The following is a 22,003-nucleotide window of genomic DNA, read 5'->3' as shown; positions in this document are numbered from 1 at the left end:
CTTACAATCTAAAAATACAAACAGACAAGACAATTAAGGGCGAGGGAAGTACTGGGTGAGAAGGAACAAGGAGAGGGGAATCGAATTGCTCCCAAACAGTAGGGGTGGCAACTCTTAAAGCAATGTTTCTGCAGCTGGTCCTGGAGTATCCCTTAACCAATCTGACTTTCAGGACATCTACAATGAATATGCATGAGACTGATTTGCATGTGCTGCTTCCATGCAAATGTATTTCATGCATATTCATTGTGAGTATCCTGGGGTATTTCAGAACCGGCTTGAGAAGCACTGGTTTAGAGAACTGATTGAAAACTTCCAGCTAGGTTTCTGCATAGTGTTAGCATGATGACTCATTAAACGCCTTGGCAAGTTACTCTGGACATGCTCAGACTTCTGTATGGTTTCACACAAGCCGGACCTTGTGTTCTCTCACTGTGTTTTACGAGGAAGAGAAAGAGGTGGGTGGCTGCAAACAGGAGAGAGATGTTTAGGTTTATGGATTTGACATACCACCTTTGGTTTAACATATATTAGGTGCAGGTACTGTCTCTGACCCTAGTGGGCTCACAATCTTAAGTTTAAGTTTTGTCTTTAAGGTGTCCAGATGGAAGTTACAGTTGAGTTTAAGAAGTTTTTTTCTGCAAGTACACTGGAAGGGTCGGGAATGTGCAGACTGGGTTCCTGTTGGCTTCCCCCCCCCCCCCCCCCCTTGACTCTTGTGCTGTTTCCTTGCGAATCGGATTCCATGCCAGGCCAATGGCTCTCACTTTGAAAGAATGCTCACAGGGGTTTCTTCTTCAAACCAAAGACAGCGATGAACAGGATGACTTCGATGCAGGCAGGCAGTGCGCTGGAGGAAAGACAAAAAAACCCCCAAGACTTCTCAGTTTAGACAGCAGTAATCTGGAATCCTAAAGGTTCAGAGGAACTAAGGGCTGAGAGAGGGAGACTAAGTGTTATAGGTCCCAGAAGAGGCGAACCACTGTCTTGCTGATGGGTGACAGAGGACTGGATTGGTTCTCTCTGAATATGACAGGCAAATCTGATAAGTAACCACAGTGTGAATGGCCTGAGCAGGAAGATCATGACCCAGGTATCACTAATCGCTTTGTCTTGTAAAAGCACTATTTTAGCTGGAACACAGATAAACCCATTAATGCTCAACAGCCTTGTCACGCTATGACCTCACTGGTGATATCATCTACAGTGGGGGAAATAAGTATTTGATCCCTTGCTGATTTTGTAAGTTTGCCCACTGACAAAGACATGAGCAGCCCATAATTGAAGGGTAGGTTATTGGTAACAGTGAGAGATAGCACATCACAAATTAAATCCGGAAAATCACATTGTGGAAAGTATATGAATTTATTTGCATTCTGCAGAGGGAAATAAGTATTTAATCCCTCTGGCAAACAAGACCTAATACTTGGTGGCAAAACCCTTGTTGGCAAGCACAGCGGTCAGACGTCTTCTGTAGTTGATGATGAGGTTTGCACACATGTCAGGAGGAATTTTGGTCCACTTCTCTTTGCAGATCATCTCTAAATCATTAAGCGTTCTGGGCTGTCGCTTGGCAACTCGCAGCTTCAGCTCCCTCCATAAGTTTTCAATGGGATTAAGGTCTGGTGACTGGCTAGGCCACTCCATGACCCTAATGTGCTTCTTCCTGAGCCACTCCTTTGTTGGCTGTATGTTTTGGGTCATTGTCGTGCTGGAAGACCCAGCCACGACCCATTTTTAAGGCCCTGGCGGAGGGAAGGAGGTTGTCACTCAGAATTGTACGGTACATGGCCCCATCCATTCTCCCATTGATGCGGTGAAGTAGTCCTGTGCCCTTAGCAGAGAAACACCCCCAAAACATAACATTTCCACCTCCATGCTTGACAGTGGGGACGGTGTTCTTTGGGTCATAGGCAGCATTTCTCTTCCTCCAAACACGGCGAGTTGAGTTCATGCCAAAGAGCTCAATTTTTGTCTCATCTGACCACAGCACCTTCTCCCAATCACTCTCGGCATCATCCAGGTGTTCACTGGCAAACTTCAGACGGGCCGTCACATGTGCCTTCCGGAGCAGGGGGACCTTGCGGGCACTGCAGGATTGCAATCCGTTATGTCGTAATGTGTTACCAATGGTTTTCGTGGTGACAGTGGTCCCAGCTGCCTTGAGATCATTGACAAGTTCCCCCCTTGTAGTTGTAGGCTGATTTCTAACCTTCCTCATGATCAAGGATACCCCACGAGGTGAGATTTTGCGTGGAGCCCCAGATCTTTGTCGATTGACAGTCATTTGTACTTCTTCCATTTTCTTACTATGGCACCAACAGTTGTCTCCTTCTCGCCCAGCGTCTTACTGATGGTTTTGTAGCCCATTCCAGCCTTGTGCAGGTGTATGATCTTGTCCCTGACATCCTTAGACAGCTCCTTGCTCTTGGCCATTTTGTAGAGGTTAGAGTCTGACTGATTCACTGAGTCTGTGGACAGGTGTCTTTCATACAGGTGACCATTGCCGACAGCTGTCTGTCATGCAGGTAACGAGTTGATTTGGAGCATCTACCTGGTCTGTAGGGGCCAGATCTCTTACTGGTTGGTGGGGGATCAAATACTTATTTCCCTCTGCAGAATGCAAATAAATTCATATACTTTCCACAATGTGATTTTCCGGATTTAATTTGTGATGTGCTATCTCTCACTGTTACCAATAACCTACCCTTCAATTATGGGCTGCTCATGTCTTTGTCAGTGGGCAAACTTACAAAATCAGCAAGGGATCAAATACTTATTTCCCCCACTGTATATATATAAGGGTAAGGGAAGGGGATAGGAAAAGCCTGTGGTGTGTTTTCCTGGCTCGTAGCCCCTACTCTAACTACTAGGCTACTCCAAACAGCTTCACTCACATATCAGCGAGCGAATCCCTACGCTGCCACATAGATGTGCAATTCAGGTGCCATTAGTGTCTGAGCTTCTGCTTCTTCCCTCCCCCCCCCCCCCCCCCCCCCCGAGTTTCATGCTGCTCTACCTGCAAAAGCCCAGGATGTACCGGTACGTGAAGCATTCCCACTTCTGGAAGACGAAAAAGGAGAGGCAGATAGAGGCGCTGCAGTGTGCGATCAGTGCTGCGGGGTCTGTTGTTAGGGAAAAATACAACAGCTTCTCTCTATTACAGACCATCTGCAGAGTGAGAAACCGAGCCCTGCTCTGACAGTGCCATCTAGAGGCCGGTGGAGAAATAACGGCACTGACCTGCAAAAGGCAAATATCCACCAGTAGAGGCTGCAGGCCCACTGCTCAAAGAGGAAGAAGAGGAGGGCTACAGCGGCGCTGGCATGAGCCCCTGTCGCTGTTCAGCAGGAGGAAACATGGTTAGGGACAAAGTAACAACAGGATTTACAGCTGCAGTGGCCACTTTGGGTCAGTCTCGCTGCGTAACCCTAGTAGCGCTCTAGAAATGTTAAGTAGTACCGTGTTTCCCCAAAAATAAGACACTGTCTTATATTAATCTTTGCCCCCCAAAATGCGCTAGGTCTTATTTTCAGGGGCTGTCTTATTTTTCGGGGAAACATCGGGGTTGGCCTGCCCGCCCTCCGTCGCTCCAGGAACTAACCTTAAACGCCTCCTTTCACCTTCGCAGCAAGCAGCAGCAGGTCAGGCCACTCCTTCCTTCCGTGTCCCGCCCTCGCCTGATGTAACGTCCGCGAGGGCAGGGCACGGAAGGAAGGAGAGGTCTGCCCTGCTGCTGCTTGCTGCGAAGGTGAAAGGAGGCGTTTAAGGTTAGTTCCGGGAGTGACGGAGGGTGGGTGGGGGGGCCCAGCGACCTCAGGTGGGGGGGGGCAGCCCGGGGGCGGCCTTGTCCGGCTCTCGGCGGCCCTGCTTTCAAACAAAAATTTGCTAGGTCTTATTTTCGGGGGAGGCCTTATATCTACCAATTCAGGAAAACCTCTACTAGGTCTTATTTTCGGGGGATGTCTTACTTTCCGGGGAAACAGGGTAGTAGTAGTAGTAGTAGTAGTCTCCGGCCCAGCACAATTTCTCACCCAGGAGGAGTAACACAAGGACCATGCACTATCTGATAAATGTGCCCTGGGATGATAGAAACTTAGAATAGCCCAAGATGGAGGGAACACAGAGAATGCACTGCACCAGGTTTCAGTCTTACAGGGAGAACAAAATCCCTCTGTTTATGTTCTCATATGACACACTGCTTCCAGTTCCACCAGCATGCCAACAGGTGGCGCTGTTCCCAGCTGCCTGTACAGGGCACTTGAAACAGTTCTTTTGACTCCTTGAGCAGGGACAGAAAAAAAGCAAAGCAGCCTTTTCTACTACCAAAGGCAATGGAGGGGGTAGCTGCATGTTCAGGAAGGAAGTGAATAATAAGTCTGAGGCTCTGAATAATCATTGTGTGCCTGTTGTGGACTGAAAATGTGTGCAATTGCATTTTCAAATGTACCTGCACTACAGAGAGGTCAAGTCATTCAAGACTTCTGAGCACCCCCATCTAGTGCATTATGGGACCTGCAGTACTGATCAGACACTACAAATAGTCTCCAGCCTGGAACTGGGCAATGTGGCAGCTCTGGCAACTATCACCCTTATCAGCTGCTTGCACAAATGCCAGATGAAAATATATCTGCACCAGGGGCGTAGCCAGACTTCGGCGGGAGGGGGGGTCCAGAGCACGAGGTGAGGGGGCACATTTTAGCCCCCCCCCCCGACGCTGCCAACCCCCCTGCCGACACCACCACCAACAACAAGTTTGACCCCCCCCCCGACTCTCTCAACCCCCTTCCTGCCACCAACCCTCCCCCGCCACCACCGTCGCCTACCTTTGCTGGCGGGGAACCCCAACCCCCGCCAGCCAAGGTCCTCTTCTTCCTGTTTCTGAGTCTGTACGTGCAGGACGTCAGACTCAGAAACAGAACGAAGGAAGAAGAGGACCTCGGCTGGCGGGGGTTGGGGTCCCCCGCCAGCAAAGGTAGGCGACGGCAGGTTGGCGGCAGGAGGGGGGGGGTCGAGAGGGTCGTCGGCAGGGGTGGTCCAGGGCCAAATCTACGGGGGCCCAGGCCCACATGGCCCCACGTAGCTACGCCACTGATCTGCGCCCTTTATATGTACGTAACTTGTAAGTAGGCAGATTTCAAAGGAAATCTACAGGACTGGTTTCAGCTACTAGATACATATGCACGCACCCTGCAACACAGTGGGGTGAACTATTCGAAACTGCACCTCTAGCACGGGAGTTATTTATTTACTAGGATTTATTTACTGCCTTTTTGAAGGATTTCATTCAAGGCGGTGGATGATGGGAGTGTGTATGGAGAGTCCCCAAGTGTCCTGCTCTAAAGAGGACAGTCCCCATTTTAAAGAAATGTCCCATGTCCTACTTGAGCCGGCCAGAGCATAATTGTTCTGGTTTTCTATTTATATGTGAAAAAGGAAATTTGACTGCATTTTATTTATTTTAAAAAATGTACAACATGCTCTATCTACAATTCTAAGCGGGGTACAATTAAACAAACATCAGAAAATACAAATAAACAAAGATGTTAAAAGCCAGACATGGGCAGATCTAGAATTCTAAAAACAAAATAAAAAGGTGGGTGCATATGGGGTAATGCATTATCATCTCCCTCTTCCCCAACATATAGTAACATAGTAAATGATGGCAGATAAAGGCCTGAATGGTCCATCCAGTCTGCCCAACAAGATAAACTCATTTTACATGGTATGTGATACTTTATACCCGAGTTTGATTCGTCCTTGCCATTCTCAGGGCACAGACCGTAGAAGTCTGCCCAGCACTGTTCTTGTACTAAGTTCTGAAGATAAACATCGAAGCCCCTTAAAATTTACACTCCAGCCCATCCCTATCTATTCAGTCTCCATCAGGGCATAGACCATAAAAGTCTGCCCAGCACTTTTTTGGTTCTAAAAGTTCTGAAAATTCTGGAATCCCAATTAGTAGCAACATTCCATGTAGAACCCCAAAGAGTAACATAGTAAATGACGGCAGATAAAGACCTGTACGGTCCATCCAGTCTGCCCAACAAGATAAACTCATTTTACATGGTATGTGATACTTCATACCCGAGTTTGATTTGTCCTTGCCTTTCTCAGGGCACAGACCTGAAAAGTCTGCCCAGCACTCTTCTTGTACTAAAAGTTCTGAAGCTAATGTCGAAGCCCCCTAAAATTTACACTCCAGCCCATCCATATCTATTCAGTTACGATCAGGGCGCAGACCGTAGAAGACTGCCCAGCACCGGTTTTGCTTCCCAATTACCAGTGTTGCCACCCAATCTCCGCTAAGATTCTGTGGATCCATTCTTTCTAAACAGGATTCCTTTGTGTTTATCCCACGCATGTTTGAATTCCATTACCGTTTTCCTCTCCACCACCTCCTGCGGGAGGGCATTGCACATATCCACCACCCTCTCTGTGAAAAAACTACTTCCTGACATTACTCCTGAGTCTGCCCCCCCCCCCCCCCCCCTTCAACCTCAATTCATGTCCTCTAGTTCTACTGCCTTGCCGTGGAAACAGTTTTCAGAGCTCTGCATCCTGTAACTACCTAGTTGCTAAGGATGCTGCCAAGTCCCTTTCTTTTCAGATGTGGCGGTGTGTACTGTGAGATCTTTTCAGCTGGGGAAGGACTGGGTCAAGTATTTATCATTTATTGACAAATGCTAAGCCAGGGGAGTGCCATAAGGAGGGGGTAAATGAATTTATTGAAAGGATACAGAGCAGGCTCTGTGTGTTGTTAAACATGGACACGCCCGACAGGAATCCAGCCAGCTCTATAGCAAACAAGCCCAGAGTTACAGAGAGTGCCACAATCATTCTGTAAGAAGCACAAAGAATCCAGCATTCATTAATTATTTTGGCATCGGGATCAAGGGACTTTACCTGCCTGCATACAGGTACATCTTTACCATCGTATCCGTGTTAGTTGAATGTTCTAACACATGCTAAAATTATCTTTGGTGATGCCCCAGGATATATGTCTGACCTCATAGACCTGCCAACTAGAAACTCAATCAGATCATCACGTACTTACTTAAATCTCCGCCACCCTAGCTGCAAAGGAATCAAGTACAAATCTATTCATGGATCCAGTTTCTCATATATAAGCACACAACTCTGGAACGCACTTCCAAAAGCCGTGAAAACTACGTACGACCACCTCAACTTCCGGAAATCACTAAAGACCAACCTGTTCGAAAAGGCATATCCCACTGACCCCACTTAAGTACCTGAACCCAGCAATATAAAGACGCCTAAACTTGTAACGAACCCTATGAACTTTACATAACTTCCCTCTCTTTGATTCCCTAATGTGTCTGTACATACCTAGGGTTACCATTTTGTGTCCTCCGAAAAAGAGGACACATGTCACGCCCCCTACCCTGCCCATCCCCCGCCCCACCATGCCCCTTTCATGTCCTCGTTCCGCCCCCTATTCCCCGCCCCCCCCGTCACATAGTCCCCTCCCTGCCCCCCCCCCCCCCGTCACATACCCCCCCCGCACCACATACCCCCCCCTCACTTACTATCTAGCCCTGGTGGTCTAGTGGTGTCTTCTCTTCGGAGCCATTCAAAATGGCCGCCGAGAGTTGAAGCGACCTCGCGAGACTTCAACTCTCGGCGGCCATTTTGAATACCCAGCCAGACCGAGAAGGATGATGGACAAGGGAGGCAGCGCTCCGGGCAGGAAAGAGGGGGCTCTTTCCTGCCCCGAAGACGTCACACTAGACCACCAGGGAACATGGTAAGGAAGGGAAGGGGAGGGGACGGGAGACCAGACCCACGGCACAGATCGCCCGCCCACACGCGCCCACGTTTGTCCAGAAATCCGGACAAACGTGCGTGCGGGCAAAATCCGCCGGACGCCCCGGACATGCCCTCAAAAAGAGGACATGTCCGGGGAAATCCGGACGAATGGTAACCCTATACAAACCTATTTCATTGAAAATTGACCTCGTTCTGTATTTGTTTCTTCACCATAGGTAGCTATCACCTTACAGTATTATGTAAGCCACATTGAGCCTGCAAATAGGTCGGATAATGTGGGGTACAAATGTAATAAATAAATAAATAAATGCTTACTAGCCGCATCTCAAGAAAGATATAGTGGAATTGGAAAAGGTGCAGCGAAGGGCGACTAAAATGATAGCGGGGCTGGGACGACTTCCCTATGAAGAAAGACTAAGGAGGCTAGGGCTTTTCAGCTTAGAGAAGAGACGGCTGAGGGGAGACATGATAGAGGTATATAAAATAATGAGTGGAGTGGAACAGGTGGATGTGAAGCGTCTGTTCACGCTTTCCAAAAATACTAGGACTAGGGGGCATGCGATTAAACTACAGTGTAGTAAATTTAAAACAAATCGGAGAAACTTTTTCGTCACCCAACGTGTAATTAAACTCTGGAATTCGTTGCCGGAGAACGTGTTGAAGGCGGTTAGCTTAGCAGAGTTTAAAAAGGGGCTAGACAGTTTCCTAAAGGACAAGTCCATAAACCACTACTAGATGGACTTGGGAAAAATCCACAATTCCAGGAATAACATGTATAGAATGTTTGTACGTTTGGGAAGCTGGCCAGGTGCCCTTGGCCTGGATTGGCCGCTGTCATGGACAGGATGCTGGGCTCGATGGACCCTTCATCTTTCCCAGTGTGGCATTACTTATGTACTTAGGTTTATCATTAGTATTATGCTAACATTGTATTATGTCTCTGGTATTTGAATTCCAGTGCTGTCAAATGTGTATATTTTTTATCCTATTTCACAGTAGTTCTATTATTAGGTTTCAATTTACTGTTTTCAAGTTTACTTCATTTATTGTATTTACGTTTATTCTTGGTTATTTTACTACTCTTATGCTGTTAACAAAATTGTTAGTTTTATGTTAAACTGTACCTGCTGTACACCGGCTTGGGTGAATCTCTTCATAAAGGCGGTTAAAAAAATACCAATAATTACATAAATAAATAAAATGAAATCTCTGCCCCAGAGAGTTTGCAATGGAAGTGGCTACCCAAGGTGGCAGGTGACTAGTCAGATGTCATAATGAATCTCAGGATACGCAGGAGTCAAAAACCTTAGATCTTGGTTCCTAGCATGTTATTCTAGTCACTAGGCCAGTTCTCCTCTTCAAAATTTAGTCTGCAGCAGGCAAAATTTGGCCTTGTATAAAGGGATCCTAATAGATTTTTAAATATAATAAAACCATTTCCAATGCACCCTTCTCCTTCCTTGTAAAGGCATTACAAGACCCCTCACAATTACCATCTTTATTTATTTATGTTTTTATTTATTTATTTGTTGCATTTGTATCCCACATTTTCCCACCTATTTGCAGGCTCAACGTGGCTTACATAGTACCCTCATCCACACCCTTGTCACCTCTCGTTTAGACTACTGCAATCTGCTTCCTGCTGGCCTCCCACTTAGTCACCTCTCCCCTCTCCGGTCGGTTCAAAACTCTGCTGCCCTTCTCGTCTTCCGCCAGGGTCGCTTTACTCATACTACCCCTCTCCTCAAGTCGCTTCACTGGCTCCCTATCCGTTTTCGCATCCTGTTCAAACTTCGTCTACTAACCTATAAATGTACTCACTCTGCTGCTCCCCAGTATCTCTCCACACTCGTCCTTCCCTACACCCCTTCCCGTGCACTCCGCTCCATGGATAAATCCTTCTTACCTGTTCCCTTCTCCACTACTGCCAACTCCAGACTTCGTGCCTTTTGTCTCGCTGCACCCTACGCCTGGAATAAACTTCCTGAGCCCCTACGTCTTGCCCCATCCTTGGCCACCTTTAAATCTAGACTGAAAGCCCACCTCTTTAACATTGCTTTTGACTCGTAACCACTCGCCTCCACCTACCCTCCTCTCTTCCTTCCCGTTCATACTAATTGATTTGATTACTTTATTTATTTTTTGTCTATTAGATTGTAAGCTCTTTGAGCAGGGACTGTCTTTCTTCTATGTTTGTGCAGCACTGTGTATGCTTTGTAGCGCTATAGAAATGCTAAATAGTAGTAGTAGTAGTAGTACCGTAATGGCGATCGCCAATTCCGGATCAAGAAATACATAGTGGTATTGTAGTAAAGTTCGTACATGACAAAGTAAATTAAGCAGTCAAGTGTTAAGTTTTTTTTCTGGGGTAAGAATTCAAGTGGTATTGCGTTAAAGTTCAGTAATTGGCAGTGTAGGTGAAACAGTCAGGTATTAAAAGTTCATTCTGTCTATTCCTAGTATCGGTTTCCTTGTCTGGTATTTAGGATGGATCAATTGTGGTTTGCCTTTTTGAACAGGTTGGTTTTTAGTAATTTTCGGCTCAATTTGCAGGCTCAATGTGGCTTACATTACACCGTAGGGTGCGTTCGCCATCTCCGGTAGAGAAACAAATACAGAGGGTTGTCGTGGTCTTCAGGGCTGCGTCGTATGACCCCTCCAGCACATCCTCTCAGGGCTGTAACTACACCCACTGATAACTTAGTAAACTACAGTATAGATTTGCTGAACTCCCAAGGGGCTGGAGATGTGACTTACTCTGTATCTCGGCTGCTGTACTCCTCTTTGGTATAGGTCGGGGGTAGGCAGGCCAGGACATTGTTCTCCTGTCAAGAGAATAAAGTAGGAGAATGTGAGACCGATCGAGATAAGAGAAACAGACCCTCTACGCTCACCACATTTCATACATATAGGAAGGATGCAGGGACAGTACCCGAGACCAGAAGATAGTGATGACAATGACCAGGTGTGCCACCAGGGTAAGGAAGCGTGATGGTACCAGGCTGTTAACCACAGGCATTGTAGGGTCTCAAGCGCTGAAAAAGAAATATTATTTATTTTGATGTAGCTCAGGTCTTTTCATTAAACAGCTCAAGGTGAGCTCAATTCAGATACAAAAGATATCATATCTCCCCGTCTTTAGTTTAAGTTAGGGGTTCTCAACCTGGTCCTTGGGGACACACCAAGCCAGTTTGGTTTTCAAGATATCCACAATGAATATGCATGAGTTAGAGATCTGCATACAATAGAGGCCATGCATGCACATTTATCTCATGCATATTCATGTATGTATCCTAATAACCTGACTGGCTCAATGTGTCCTGAACACTGGGTTGAGAACCTCTGGTACCTGAGAGGATCAGATGACTTGCAAAGGTCACACAGAGCATCAGTGGAATTTCAACCCAGGATTCCCCAGTTTTTAGGCTGCTACTCTAATCACTAGGCTATTTATCCACTCCAAAAATAATAATAATTAAAAAAAAAAACCACTCTAAAGTTCATTTGCCACTTCGTTCTACCACTATACTCGTTTACTCACCAGAAGGAGGGACAGAACGCCTACTATGTAACATCACTCTCCATTCACTAGACAGGCATGTAGTACTAAAGTGTAATGGTATGCACAGCAGCTCACCAGAGGGAGGAGTGGCACAGCACTCATTCAATAGTGGGATGCCTGGAACAACACGCATCCATGTCACAGGGGGGAAGTGTGTGCAATGGTATGCTTGCTCATCTGTTCACCAGACACAGGATACTCATCCATTCAACAGAAGGAGGCAAAGAACACTCTGTGTGGTACTACACAATGCTGCTCACCAGAGAGGCACTAAGAGGCCTAGCGTTATCCACATCCACTCAACAGATGGAGATGTACAACACTATACACCACCCACGAGAAGAGAGCCTGTAATACAAGTAGTGCTCTTCCTGAAGCTTATCCAACAAACCAGCCAGGGATGAGCCAAGCCACACCACAAACTAGGGAAGTGTTTCCCAAGTCAGTCCTGGAGTACCTCCTTGCCAGTTGTTTTCAGGATATTCAAAATGTATATGTATGAAATAGATTTGCATACAAGAGATACAGTATAAGCAAATCAATCTCATGCATATTCATTGCGGCTATCCTGAAAACCCAACTGGAAAGGGGGTACTTCAGAAGTGACTTGGCAAACACTGAATTAGGGTTCTCGACCCAATTTTGGACACACCTAACCAGTCAGATCTGTAGGATACCCACAAATGAATATACATGTGATAGATTTGCACAGAATGGAGTTACAGCATGCAGATTTCCGTCATGCATATTCACAGTGGAAATCCAGACTGGCTAGGTCTATCCCAGGTAAAGAAACTTGAAGTAATCCCATCTACCCATGCTTTAAATGTTTGATCTAGATCAGGAGTGTCCAACCTCGGCCAGCCAGGTATTCAGCATTTCCACAATGCATATGTATGAGATCTATTTGCATGCAATGGAGGCAGTGCATGCAAATCAAACCTTATGCATATTCATCGGGGAAATCCTGAAAACCCGACTGGGTTGCAGCGTCACAGTGCATTCTGGGATAAGTAGTCCTTGACAATGCTACCTGGCATCATGCACTGGGGAACAGGATCTAACACCCATCTGCCTCCCGCGCGGACGCGCTGAGACGGTCCCCTCAACGGACGCTTAATATTTTCATTATTCCCACTCACCGGAGAGCAGCGGCCGCACTCGCTCCAGGCGGCAGCTCGCGCGGCGTCACTCACCCTTAGCAACCGCCCACATGCACGCTCCATCCAAGTCTCGCGAGAGCTTCTTGAAGGAAGCGGTCAGGTTCGGTCGTGGAACGTCGGAGCTGGTCACGTGATCACGTCTGACGCTTCTGTTTCCATTTTTGTTACTGGCGCAGCAGAGCCTCTGAGAATAACAAAATGGCGTCGTAGCTCAGCTCCTATGAAACAAGGAGGTTGATGGATTGGCAGGGGGCTTAGGTTTCTCTCCCACCCTTGGCACCCCTGTGGGGCAGGGCTTCCTAAAATTAATATGCATGAGATAGATCTGCATGCGTTGGAGACTCTTCATATGCAAATCTGTATCATGTTGTATGTGGACATGGCAGGGCATCCTTTCTAGATCTGCCCATGTGTGTCATATGTACAGTTGAACAGCAAAACATCCAAAAATAATAAAAATCTACATATTAGTCACTTTGCTATGTGGCTACAGTCATGTTGTAAAGGCACACTCATCATCTCAAAATTATAGTTTCTAACACGGGGAAAGAACAATTTTTAAATAGGCTACTACCCCATCATGTTACAAGGTGCACAGGATGGGGAAGAGGTTTGCAAATTGCATATATGTATCTTGTAGCTCATTGTTATCGAAAGAAAACTACACAAGTAGTTTCCTTTGAAATATTTGAAACAGGCTCTTCTCACAAGCCTTTAATACATGTGGTGACCGACTGTACACTCATTCTACACCTGTAGTAGTGTACCAAGGATGGGGCAGTCTGCCCTGGGTGCAGGCAGCAAGAGGGTGCACGGTGCTGTAGCGTCTCTTGAAACGTGCTTTTCAAGAGTACCATTACAGCACGTTTCAAGAGACGCTACAGCTTCATAACAAAATCCACAATTGAAAAACGAATATAAGTGTTATTATATCTGATGGTTAAAGATACAAGAAACAAAACATCTGAAGTTGAAAGACTCCTGATGCAGGCCTTGTAGGCCGAAACACAGCTGTGTCCAGTCTTGATCATCGAACATTTTAATTGTATATGGACTTTTCATCTTGTCTATTGATTATCTTATTTATTGACCATTACAATTGTATTATTTTTATTGGATTTTTACATGCTGTGTCGTCTTTTGCAATTTTTATTTTTTTGTTTTTATTTTATTATATTTTTTAATTTTTATAGTCATCTTCGCTGTTTTGGTTTGCAGTTTTGCTTTTTTATGACGACTAGTTTCTTCTATTTTTTTGCACTGCTTTTATCATTTCCATCTTGGAGTTTGCAGATCAATTGCCTTTCTGTTTTTTGGGACCCTCTCTGTATTTACCTATTACAGATTCCATGATAAACTCCACTCAACCTGTGAAGAAAGAGAATATGCTGACCACGCTCCTTAACTGTACCCTCTATAGGAGCCATGCTTGCATGCAACTACTTTGAACTTGCAGAAACAAATGATCCTATCATCATCTCTTCCTTCTTGGACCCAAATACACCCTTGACTTCCTTTCCATTTAGATTTCAGAGGGCTGAAACGCTTACCTACTAGAATATTGCAATCATAAGCACTTTGAACTTCATTTTTTCCTCAATGTCTGTCTATTGATTAGACTGTAAGCTCCTCAAAGCAGAGACATTTTGGGCTACATCCAGCAAATGGCAACCAGTGCTATTGGATGCAAGGACTTACACTACTGAAACCCTGACCTGTCCATACCAACACCCCTGTCACGAAACATCTAGCACCCACCTGGGGTTACCATGCGGGTACCTGAAGGTTCTGCCCTGCACAGCCCAGCCTCACATGAACTTGGGCTTGTGCTCTATACTAGCACTCTCCACCCACTGACTGGGTCCTGCTTGCCTCTGGGCTAGTCTCCCATGCTCAGGTTATTCCCTGGTGATCTCTAGGACACTGGGACAACACTCCAGGGGTCCCACATCTCCCAGAGAGCACCCACAGACCCAAAAACACAAACCAGGATTCTTATTCAGTCCAGGACAGTCAGGGCCGGTTTTCGACATGCTGGGGCCCAGGGCAGAAATGAAAGAGGGCCCCCCCCCCTTCCCCAACCTCCCCACCCACCATTACTACCACACGTAAAACAACTTTACATGATTTCTTCACACACAAAACACATCTGAACTGAAAGATTATAAGGCAACATTTGATGAGGGTGGGAATCCCTTTCTACTTTCGATAACTAATATGTAACTCTTGCTTTGGATTTTATATGTGCCTTCTTTCCTTTTAGATATGACCTCATTTTCTGTTTTGTTTACTGTTAATGACCATGTAATGCTCTTGACTCGGAGAGATGTATCTGTTCAAAAACTGAGTACAAAAGATTTGAAAACAAAAAAAGAACTGGGTGTCTCTGCTTTCCTAGCATGGTGTTCTAACTACTAGGCTAGGGTTGTTGAGGAATTTCTTTTCAAGAGTCAAGGACATTTGGGAACTTCTTATTCTGCTAGGCTAAGGCCAAGTATAAGGTCTGACTCATGATTTGACCTTTTGGCGGAGACAGAGAACTTGCATAATACCATCTAACATGTCTGGTGTGTGCGGGTGTGTGTTTGTTTGTTTACTTATTTTTATTTCCTATACAGGGAATAAGTGTGTAATTAAACGCTGGGATTCGTTGCCAGAGAATGTGGTAAAAGCAGTTAGCTTAGCGGGCTTTAAAAAAAGGTTTGGCTAACTTCCTAAAAGAAAAGTTTGAATGCCATTACTAAGATGGACTTAGGGAAAATCAACTGCTTGTTTCTAGGATATGCAGCATAAAAATGTATTGTACTGTTTTGGAGTCTTGCCAGGTATATGTGACCTGGATTGGCCACTGTTGGAAACAGGATACTGGGCTTGATGGACCTTCGGCCTGTCCCAGTATGGCAATGCTTATGGTCTTATGTGTCTTTGGTGACCACTGATGGAATTACGATGGAGTATGGAGAACTATGGATGGGGAAGGGAATTTGGGTCCCATTAGCATCATTTTTAGCTGATAGGCTGTGTTTTTATGTTTTTCTATGCACATTCTCTTGTTGATGTGGTAGAAAGGTTGAGAGTTTGTTGGATTAGTTACACTTGTACATTTTTTTATTGCCCTTTTTGTTACTCGAAGTTTCTTTTAGTAAATTTTGTAAGATGCTAAAAATAAAACAAAATCATTTGCTATTGAAATCAGGGTCTGTCTTCAGGACATTTATTTTTACTCTATTCACACACACAGTCTTTGATTATAGCTAAAGAGAAATGAGTAATGCAGAAAGGAAATAGGAGATATTAATAGTTATGACAGTCACACTTTTGAGTTGAGTGTTGTATCAGAAAGAAATTAACAGGACATATAAGAGCCAATGTCATGGTTCTTGGCTGGATACATCCTTCAGTTTTAGCTTTCCAGTCACTAGATTTAGGGTAATTGTATCATTCATTCCATTATAAACATTCTGATAATATAAATCAAGACAAATACTATCATTTTACTTTTTTTTTTTGTCATTTCAATGTAACTGAGCGTCATCAAGACAAACATGAGTATCAAAGTTTTCAATGAATGAAGAGCACCGGCACTGGTCTCAATATACCGGAGAGATCAGAGTCTGGAGATTATTAGATACTAGTAAAAAATGCCCGTTTCAAAAGGGAAGGAAACGGGCGCTAGCAAGGCCATCCCCCACCCTCCCTCGCTGTTCCAAACTCTGCCATCCTCCATTTCCCCCCCCCTTCCACAACCCAGTCGGCCCCCCTTCACGGCGAAAACTGTCCCTCCGCCACCGTCCAGTACCTGTGCTGTCGGGGGACCCCAACCCCCGTCAGCCGAAGTCCTGTGCTGGCCTTCGCGGCGTTGCTTCTTCAATGATTTTGTGTTCAAGTTCCTCTGCGTGCGGTCCCAGGCACAATCGAACGTTGGAGGTTGGCGTTTCGTCGAGTGTCAGTGCTCCGCCCTCGTCATCATCACGTAGTGACACGAGGGCGGGGCAAACACTCATGGGTAAAGGGGCTATCGCGACGCCTCAACTTCTGGTGGTGGCTTCATTTAGAACGTTGGGGTTGTGAATTATTTGCGGATGGGGCGGGGCCGAGGGCGGGTCTATGACTGACAGTGAGTGGTGCATGAGTGAGAGTGAGTGTTGCTGACAGCCTAGCCTACCAACACTGCAGGGTTTCAGTGTTTCCCTCCCACAGAGTGAGCTTCAGAATGTTCCAGGTGAGAATTATTTATATAGATTTTAAAGGTTTGCAAGAAGAAAAGGTTTGTAAGAAGATGTTCTGAATTGGTGAACAAATAACTAGCCCTGTGAATTTGTGTATCTGCTGAAGGGCTTATACAGTAAGAAGGCAAGACTTGCACAAACTTCCTGGTGCAGGAGGATTTCTGACCACCACATTTATGCAGATAAGATAAAGATCTGCAGCTCTGGTACCTACAGAGACCATGCCGCATCTTGTGTTAGAACTGTGCATGGATGGTTTAGCGCTCAGCTTCCTAATTTATTTATTTATTTTGTGAATTGATTATATCCATTACGTTACACTGTTCTCTATGTAACTAATTGTTTATCTACTCTTGATTAGCGCTTGCCATGAGATGTATTATTGTAAGCCACATTGAGTCTGCAAATAGGTGAGAAAAAGTGGGATACAAATGCACCAAATAAGTAAATGATGCAAATGCAATGCCAAATTTCTGCGTGCCCATGCAGTAAACAAATTATTTGCAAATAGAACCAGTGCAGTACTTATGCTGTAATCCAGGAGAGAACACGGTGCTAAGGGCAATCAGCGCTTGCCTGAGCAGAATAGCATGTATAGGCTCCCATCTGTGGAATTGCTCATCTCTTCACTATCACTGAGTTTCACAGGGGCATAGCCATGGGTGGGCCTGGGCTCACCCAGTTTCAGCTCGGGCCCACCCAAAAATTCTGACACCCTTATGGCTAGCGGGGATCCTCAAGCCCCGCTAGCTGAAGATGTCCTGCATCGGCTGGCAGCGCTTTCCATCCAATGCCACAGTACCAACCCCCCACCTCGTGCTTATACTTGTTTTTTGCACATACCTGAAAAGAAGCCAGCACGGCAGCAATGGGTGGAAAGTGCCACTGGCTGTAGCAGGTAGGAAAATCACTGGTTCTGGCTGCAGGAGGACATATTCAGCTGGTGAGGCTTGAGGATCCCCCACCAGTTCAGGCATTTATTCTATTTTTTGGGGTCTTTGGTGTGGGGCAGGTGCAGAAAGTGCATGCGGGGGGGGGGGGGGTAGGAGATTGTATGCAGGGCAGGGACAGAAAGCACGAGGGGGGGGGGGAATTGTATGCCCATCCAGTTTGGGCTCAGGCCCACCCAGAATACTGCATCTGGCTACGCTACTGGTTTCATATGCTGTCTTTTGGTGTCTAACTCAAGGCAGGGTTAGCTTCTGCACAGAACCCCTTTTCATTTAGCTAAGAATGGATGGATATGAACAGGTAGCCCCCCATGCCCTCCCCTCCCCATCTTCTGGTAACTGTACCTTCAGATAAGCATCTGCTGCTTGTGATCTGAATAGTGAGGCCAGTGCATTTTTCCTAGCAAAAAAGGTGCCGGTACTCAAATACAAGGCCACTCCAGGGGCAGGGTGATCTCAGAGGGACCCATCCCACAATAGCCAGGCCCCCTACAACCAATCACAGAATCTATGACAAGGCAGAATTGGTGTGTAGAGCCTGAGCTCTTTCATTAAAACTTGGGGGTCCATGGGTCAATTTTAGCGGACAATGGAAACGGTGCCGGCACTCAGTACCCCCAAGTACCCCCTCAAAAAAAGCCCTGAGTGAGGCAGAGCTGCAAAGTTAACCTGGACTGATTCAAATGGGATCAGAGATTACAACTGCCACACTCTTTTGGGATGAAAATTCCAAAACCAGGAGTGGCTAAATATTTCCCCCATCCTGGAATTGGGTAATTTAGCAGCTCTAGTGATGTGGTTAACAGAGTCTGAACTGTACGTTTATCCTTAGCCTTCTATCAAAGTCTTAGCATTTACCTACACTTTAAATCCTAACATTAGATGAGAATTTTGTTTTCTCCTTTGAAACGTATACACTGGTTGTTATCTGCCACATACTAGGTGGTTCATTTTCTATGTAATATATTTTTTAGTTATTTGCTGGGAGATATATACACTTAACTAACTAATCAATTTTCCCATACATCAATTTATGCTCATTGTCATCTTGAAGGAACACTTATAGGGCCATTGCAGTAGAGCTGTGATGGCCGAGTGGTTAAGGCGTTGGACTTGAAATCCAATGGGTTCTTCCCGCGCAGGTTCGAATCCTGCTCACAGCGTTCAGGTTTCAATTTTGCTCCTTAAGGTAGTTCTTTAATTTCGACAAGAAAGCGAGAAACAATAACAATAAGGGGCCCTACTGAGCCCATGGTTTGTTGTCTTAGCAGCAAAACGTATCTTCTGGAGATACCAGGGATTGAACCCGGGACCTCGTGCATGCGAAGCACGCGCTCTACCACTGAGCTACATCCCCAACTGCTCACGTATGAGGACAAATGTGAAGTCCAACTGCTATTCATAAAAAAAAGGTGATTCCAATTTCTGGGTCTTTGTTATTTGTGTCCTGTTCAAAAATAATGAATAACTCACAAAAGGTTGGGGACGGTTGCCTTCTGGGTGGTAGTGTGCCCCGGAGATATATCTGTGCATCTGGGGTTACAGTAAACCTGAAGAATGATTTGGAAAGCATTTCAAAGAAGATATGATGGGTTTTGCTCCACTGAGCATCAGTTTCCTAACTCTCATGCTCATTCACCCCGTCCACTATGGCTGCTAGGAGTGAACCATGTACCAACTCTCCCCACCCAATGTTATCACATTCAGCTCAAAACATATTATTATTATTTTGCTCACACCTTTTTCAGTAGTAGCTCAAGGTGAGTTACATTCAGGTACACTGGATATTTCTCTGTCCCAGTTTGTACCTGGGGTAATGGAAGGTTAAGTGATTTGCCCAAGATTACAAGGAGCAGTAGTTTTGCAATGCTAATGTGCAATTAAAGCTGACCAAATTGTGGGTGAGCTGAGCCCCCCTTTTTTAATTGGGCTAACAATATAGTTTTGGCTGTTTTTCAGACCTCTCTTGACCTTAAAATCCAGAATCGCTCTCTTTGATAAAGGAATGAAGTATGATTATTGTACGATGCACATAGGACTAATATATGCAGTAACCAAGGAATATATGATAATCTACACACAAATTCACACTTATATTTTTGTATGTTTAATTATGTGTTCCAAAAATAAAACCATCAAGATACCCTTTTAACCAGCTGGCAGATGCGAGTAGGAATTTGCAAATTCATTTGCACCACACATTTCATTGCATTTTTTTTTAATTGCTGCAATATTTTTTTGGCTATAGATTAAAGCACCTGTCCTATTTTCCTGTTATAAAAATGTGGAAAGGAGGTGCACCTTTAAGAGGCGCCGTGGCTTAGTTGGTTAAAGCGCCTGTCTAGTAAACAGGAGATCCTGGGTTCGAATCCCAGCGGTGCCTTTTAATTTTTCTCATTCTACTTTAAAAATCCTCCTCACTTCCCTCTAAGGTGTTTATGGTTAAGGTATTCTTTTTTTAGTTGAAATGTAGAAATGCCTAAAGTCTACATCTGCTGGGGTGTTTTTTTAATGAGCTCTCTGGGGGAGTAGAACTTTCTTCCCAACATTCATTGTGGCATGCAAGAAAAGCATTATAAGACAGGAAAATGTATCTGTTATAAACTGATGTTCTATTGGTCTCTTCCTTTAGGCCTCAGATTTAACTGGTGTGATATCTGGAAACAGGTCTGTTTTCAAAGAAGAAGAAAATCCTTTTTCTCTTTTTGTTAGACAAAGTCCTATTTACATAGTAACATAGTAGATGACGGCAGAAAAAGACCTGCACGGTCCATCCAGTCTGCCCAACAAGATAACTCATATGTGCTACTTTTTGTGTATATCTTGATTTGTACCTGTGCTCTTCAGGGCACAGACTGTATAAGTCTGCCCAGCACTATCCCCGCCTCCCAACCACTAGCCCCGCCTCCCACCACTGGCTCAGACCGTATAAGTCTGCCCAGCACTATCCCCGCCTCCCACCACTGGCTCTGGTCAGACCATATAAGTCTGCCCAGCTCTATCCTGGCCTCCCAACCACCAGCTCTGGCACAGACCGTATAAATCTGCCCAGCACTATCCCCGCCTCCCAACCACCAGTCCCGCTTCCCACCACTGGCTCTGGCACAGACCGTATAAGTGTGCCCAGCACTATACCTGCCCCCCAACCACCTAAATGAGATTGTAGTACTCATTTAGGTGTAATATTCTTTTGAAGTGCTTACTCAACATTTTTCTTAATACATCATAGGAATCGGTTTCACATTGGACAGCTATTTTGGCAAATCTCTTGTAAGCAGGAGGAGCACCCTTGGTTTTAAAATCTTTCTAGGTTTATATCCTGGCTGCAAAGGGAAAAAGTACTACTATAAACTACTACTATAAATAACTTCTATAGCACTACCAGTCGTACGCAGCGCTTTACAATTGAACATGAAGAAGACAGAGTCCCTGCTCAAAAGAGCTTACAATCTAAATCAGGACAAACAGACAGGACCAAAAAAGGAGAAAGGAAGGACAGACAGAAGGACACATAAGGATAAGATAAAAGTTACAAGTCAGGAGTGGAAAGCAGCATCAAACATGTAGGCCTTTAGTCCGGATTTGAAGGCAACCAGGGATAGAGCTAGCCGTAGTGGCTCAGGAAGCCTATTCCAGGCATATGGTGCGGCGAGATAGAAGGAGCGGAGTCTGGAGTTAGCGATGGGGGAGAAGGGTGCAATTAGGAAAGATTTGCCCAGTGAACGGAGTTTTAGGGAAGGAGTGTAGGGAGAGATGAGGGTGGAGAGGTAGTGAGGGGCTGCAGAGTGAATGCACTTATAGGTCAATAAGAATTGTATACGGAAACGGATAGGGAGCCAGTGAAGCGATTTCAGGAGAGGGCTGATATGGGCATAACGACTTTGGTGAAATATTAGTCATGCGGCAGAGTTTTGAACAGATTGAAGAGGAGAAAGATGGCTGAGTGGAAGACCTGAGAGAAGCAAGTTGCAGTAGTCTAAGCCAGAGGTGATGAGGGTTCTGATAGCGTGTTCAGAAAGGAAAGGGCGAATTCTGGCAATGTTATAAGAAAGACATACTAATACAAGAAAATATCTGTTTTATGATAATTAGATTCAAGGATGCCAAGCAAACATGTCACTTTAATGCCTCAGCTTATTTTAAAAGAAAATCAACTAATATATTTATGCTACTTCTGTTCACTTTCACCTACAAGTCCCCTGTGCCTTTCCATAGCTGAACTGGTCTGCAACAAAACTGGAAATCTTCAGTGTGCAGCATTAGTCAAAAAAGCAGACAGGATACTAGGGCTTTTTTGAACAGGTTGGT

At 45.3% G+C, this 22,003-nt stretch overlaps 1 protein-coding gene and 3 non-coding genes across 7 annotated transcripts; 2 read left to right on the top strand and 2 right to left on the bottom strand.

Moving 5' to 3' along the window:
* Positions 1–7: 7 nt before the first annotated feature.
* On the bottom strand, positions 8–12,584 carry TMEM107 (transmembrane protein 107). Of its 4 annotated transcripts, none has more exons than XM_030187440.1 (7): positions 12,550–12,584; positions 10,724–10,826; positions 10,549–10,616; positions 6,741–6,841; positions 3,244–3,340; positions 3,020–3,125; positions 8–850 (listed from the first exon to the last, which is right to left on the bottom strand). In XM_030187440.1, exons 2-7 carry the CDS (start codon positions 10,808–10,810, stop codon positions 764–766), a joined length of 546 nt encoding a protein of 181 aa, XP_030043300.1. In that variant the 5' UTR covers positions 10,811–10,826; positions 12,550–12,584; the 3' UTR covers positions 8–763. The 4 variants fall into 4 exon arrangements, with proteins under 4 accessions (XP_030043300.1, XP_030043299.1, XP_030043302.1 ...); XM_030187439.1 differs by having other exon boundaries at positions 12,496–12,574; XM_030187442.1 differs by lacking the exon at positions 3,020–3,125 and having other exon boundaries at positions 12,496–12,574.
* Positions 12,585–18,776: 6,192 nt separating this feature from the next.
* TRNAS-UGA lies at positions 18,777–18,858 on the top strand. Its single transcript has one exon. It is a non-coding gene; the product is annotated as a tRNA-Ser (tRNA).
* Positions 18,859–18,980: 122 nt separating this feature from the next.
* On the bottom strand, positions 18,981–19,052 carry TRNAA-CGC. Its single transcript has one exon. It is a non-coding gene; the product is annotated as a tRNA-Ala (tRNA).
* Positions 19,053–20,004: 952 nt separating this feature from the next.
* Positions 20,005–20,078, top strand: TRNAT-AGU. Its single transcript has one exon. It is a non-coding gene; the product is annotated as a tRNA-Thr (tRNA).
* Positions 20,079–22,003: the final 1,925 nt, after the last annotated feature.

This window comes from Microcaecilia unicolor, chromosome 14 (assembly GCF_901765095.1).
Source record: "Microcaecilia unicolor chromosome 14, aMicUni1.1, whole genome shotgun sequence".
NCBI lineage: Eukaryota > Metazoa > Chordata > Amphibia > Gymnophiona > Siphonopidae > Microcaecilia > Microcaecilia unicolor.
Note: the sequence above shows the minus strand (reverse complement) of the source record. Positions and strands in the feature narration are given on the sequence as shown.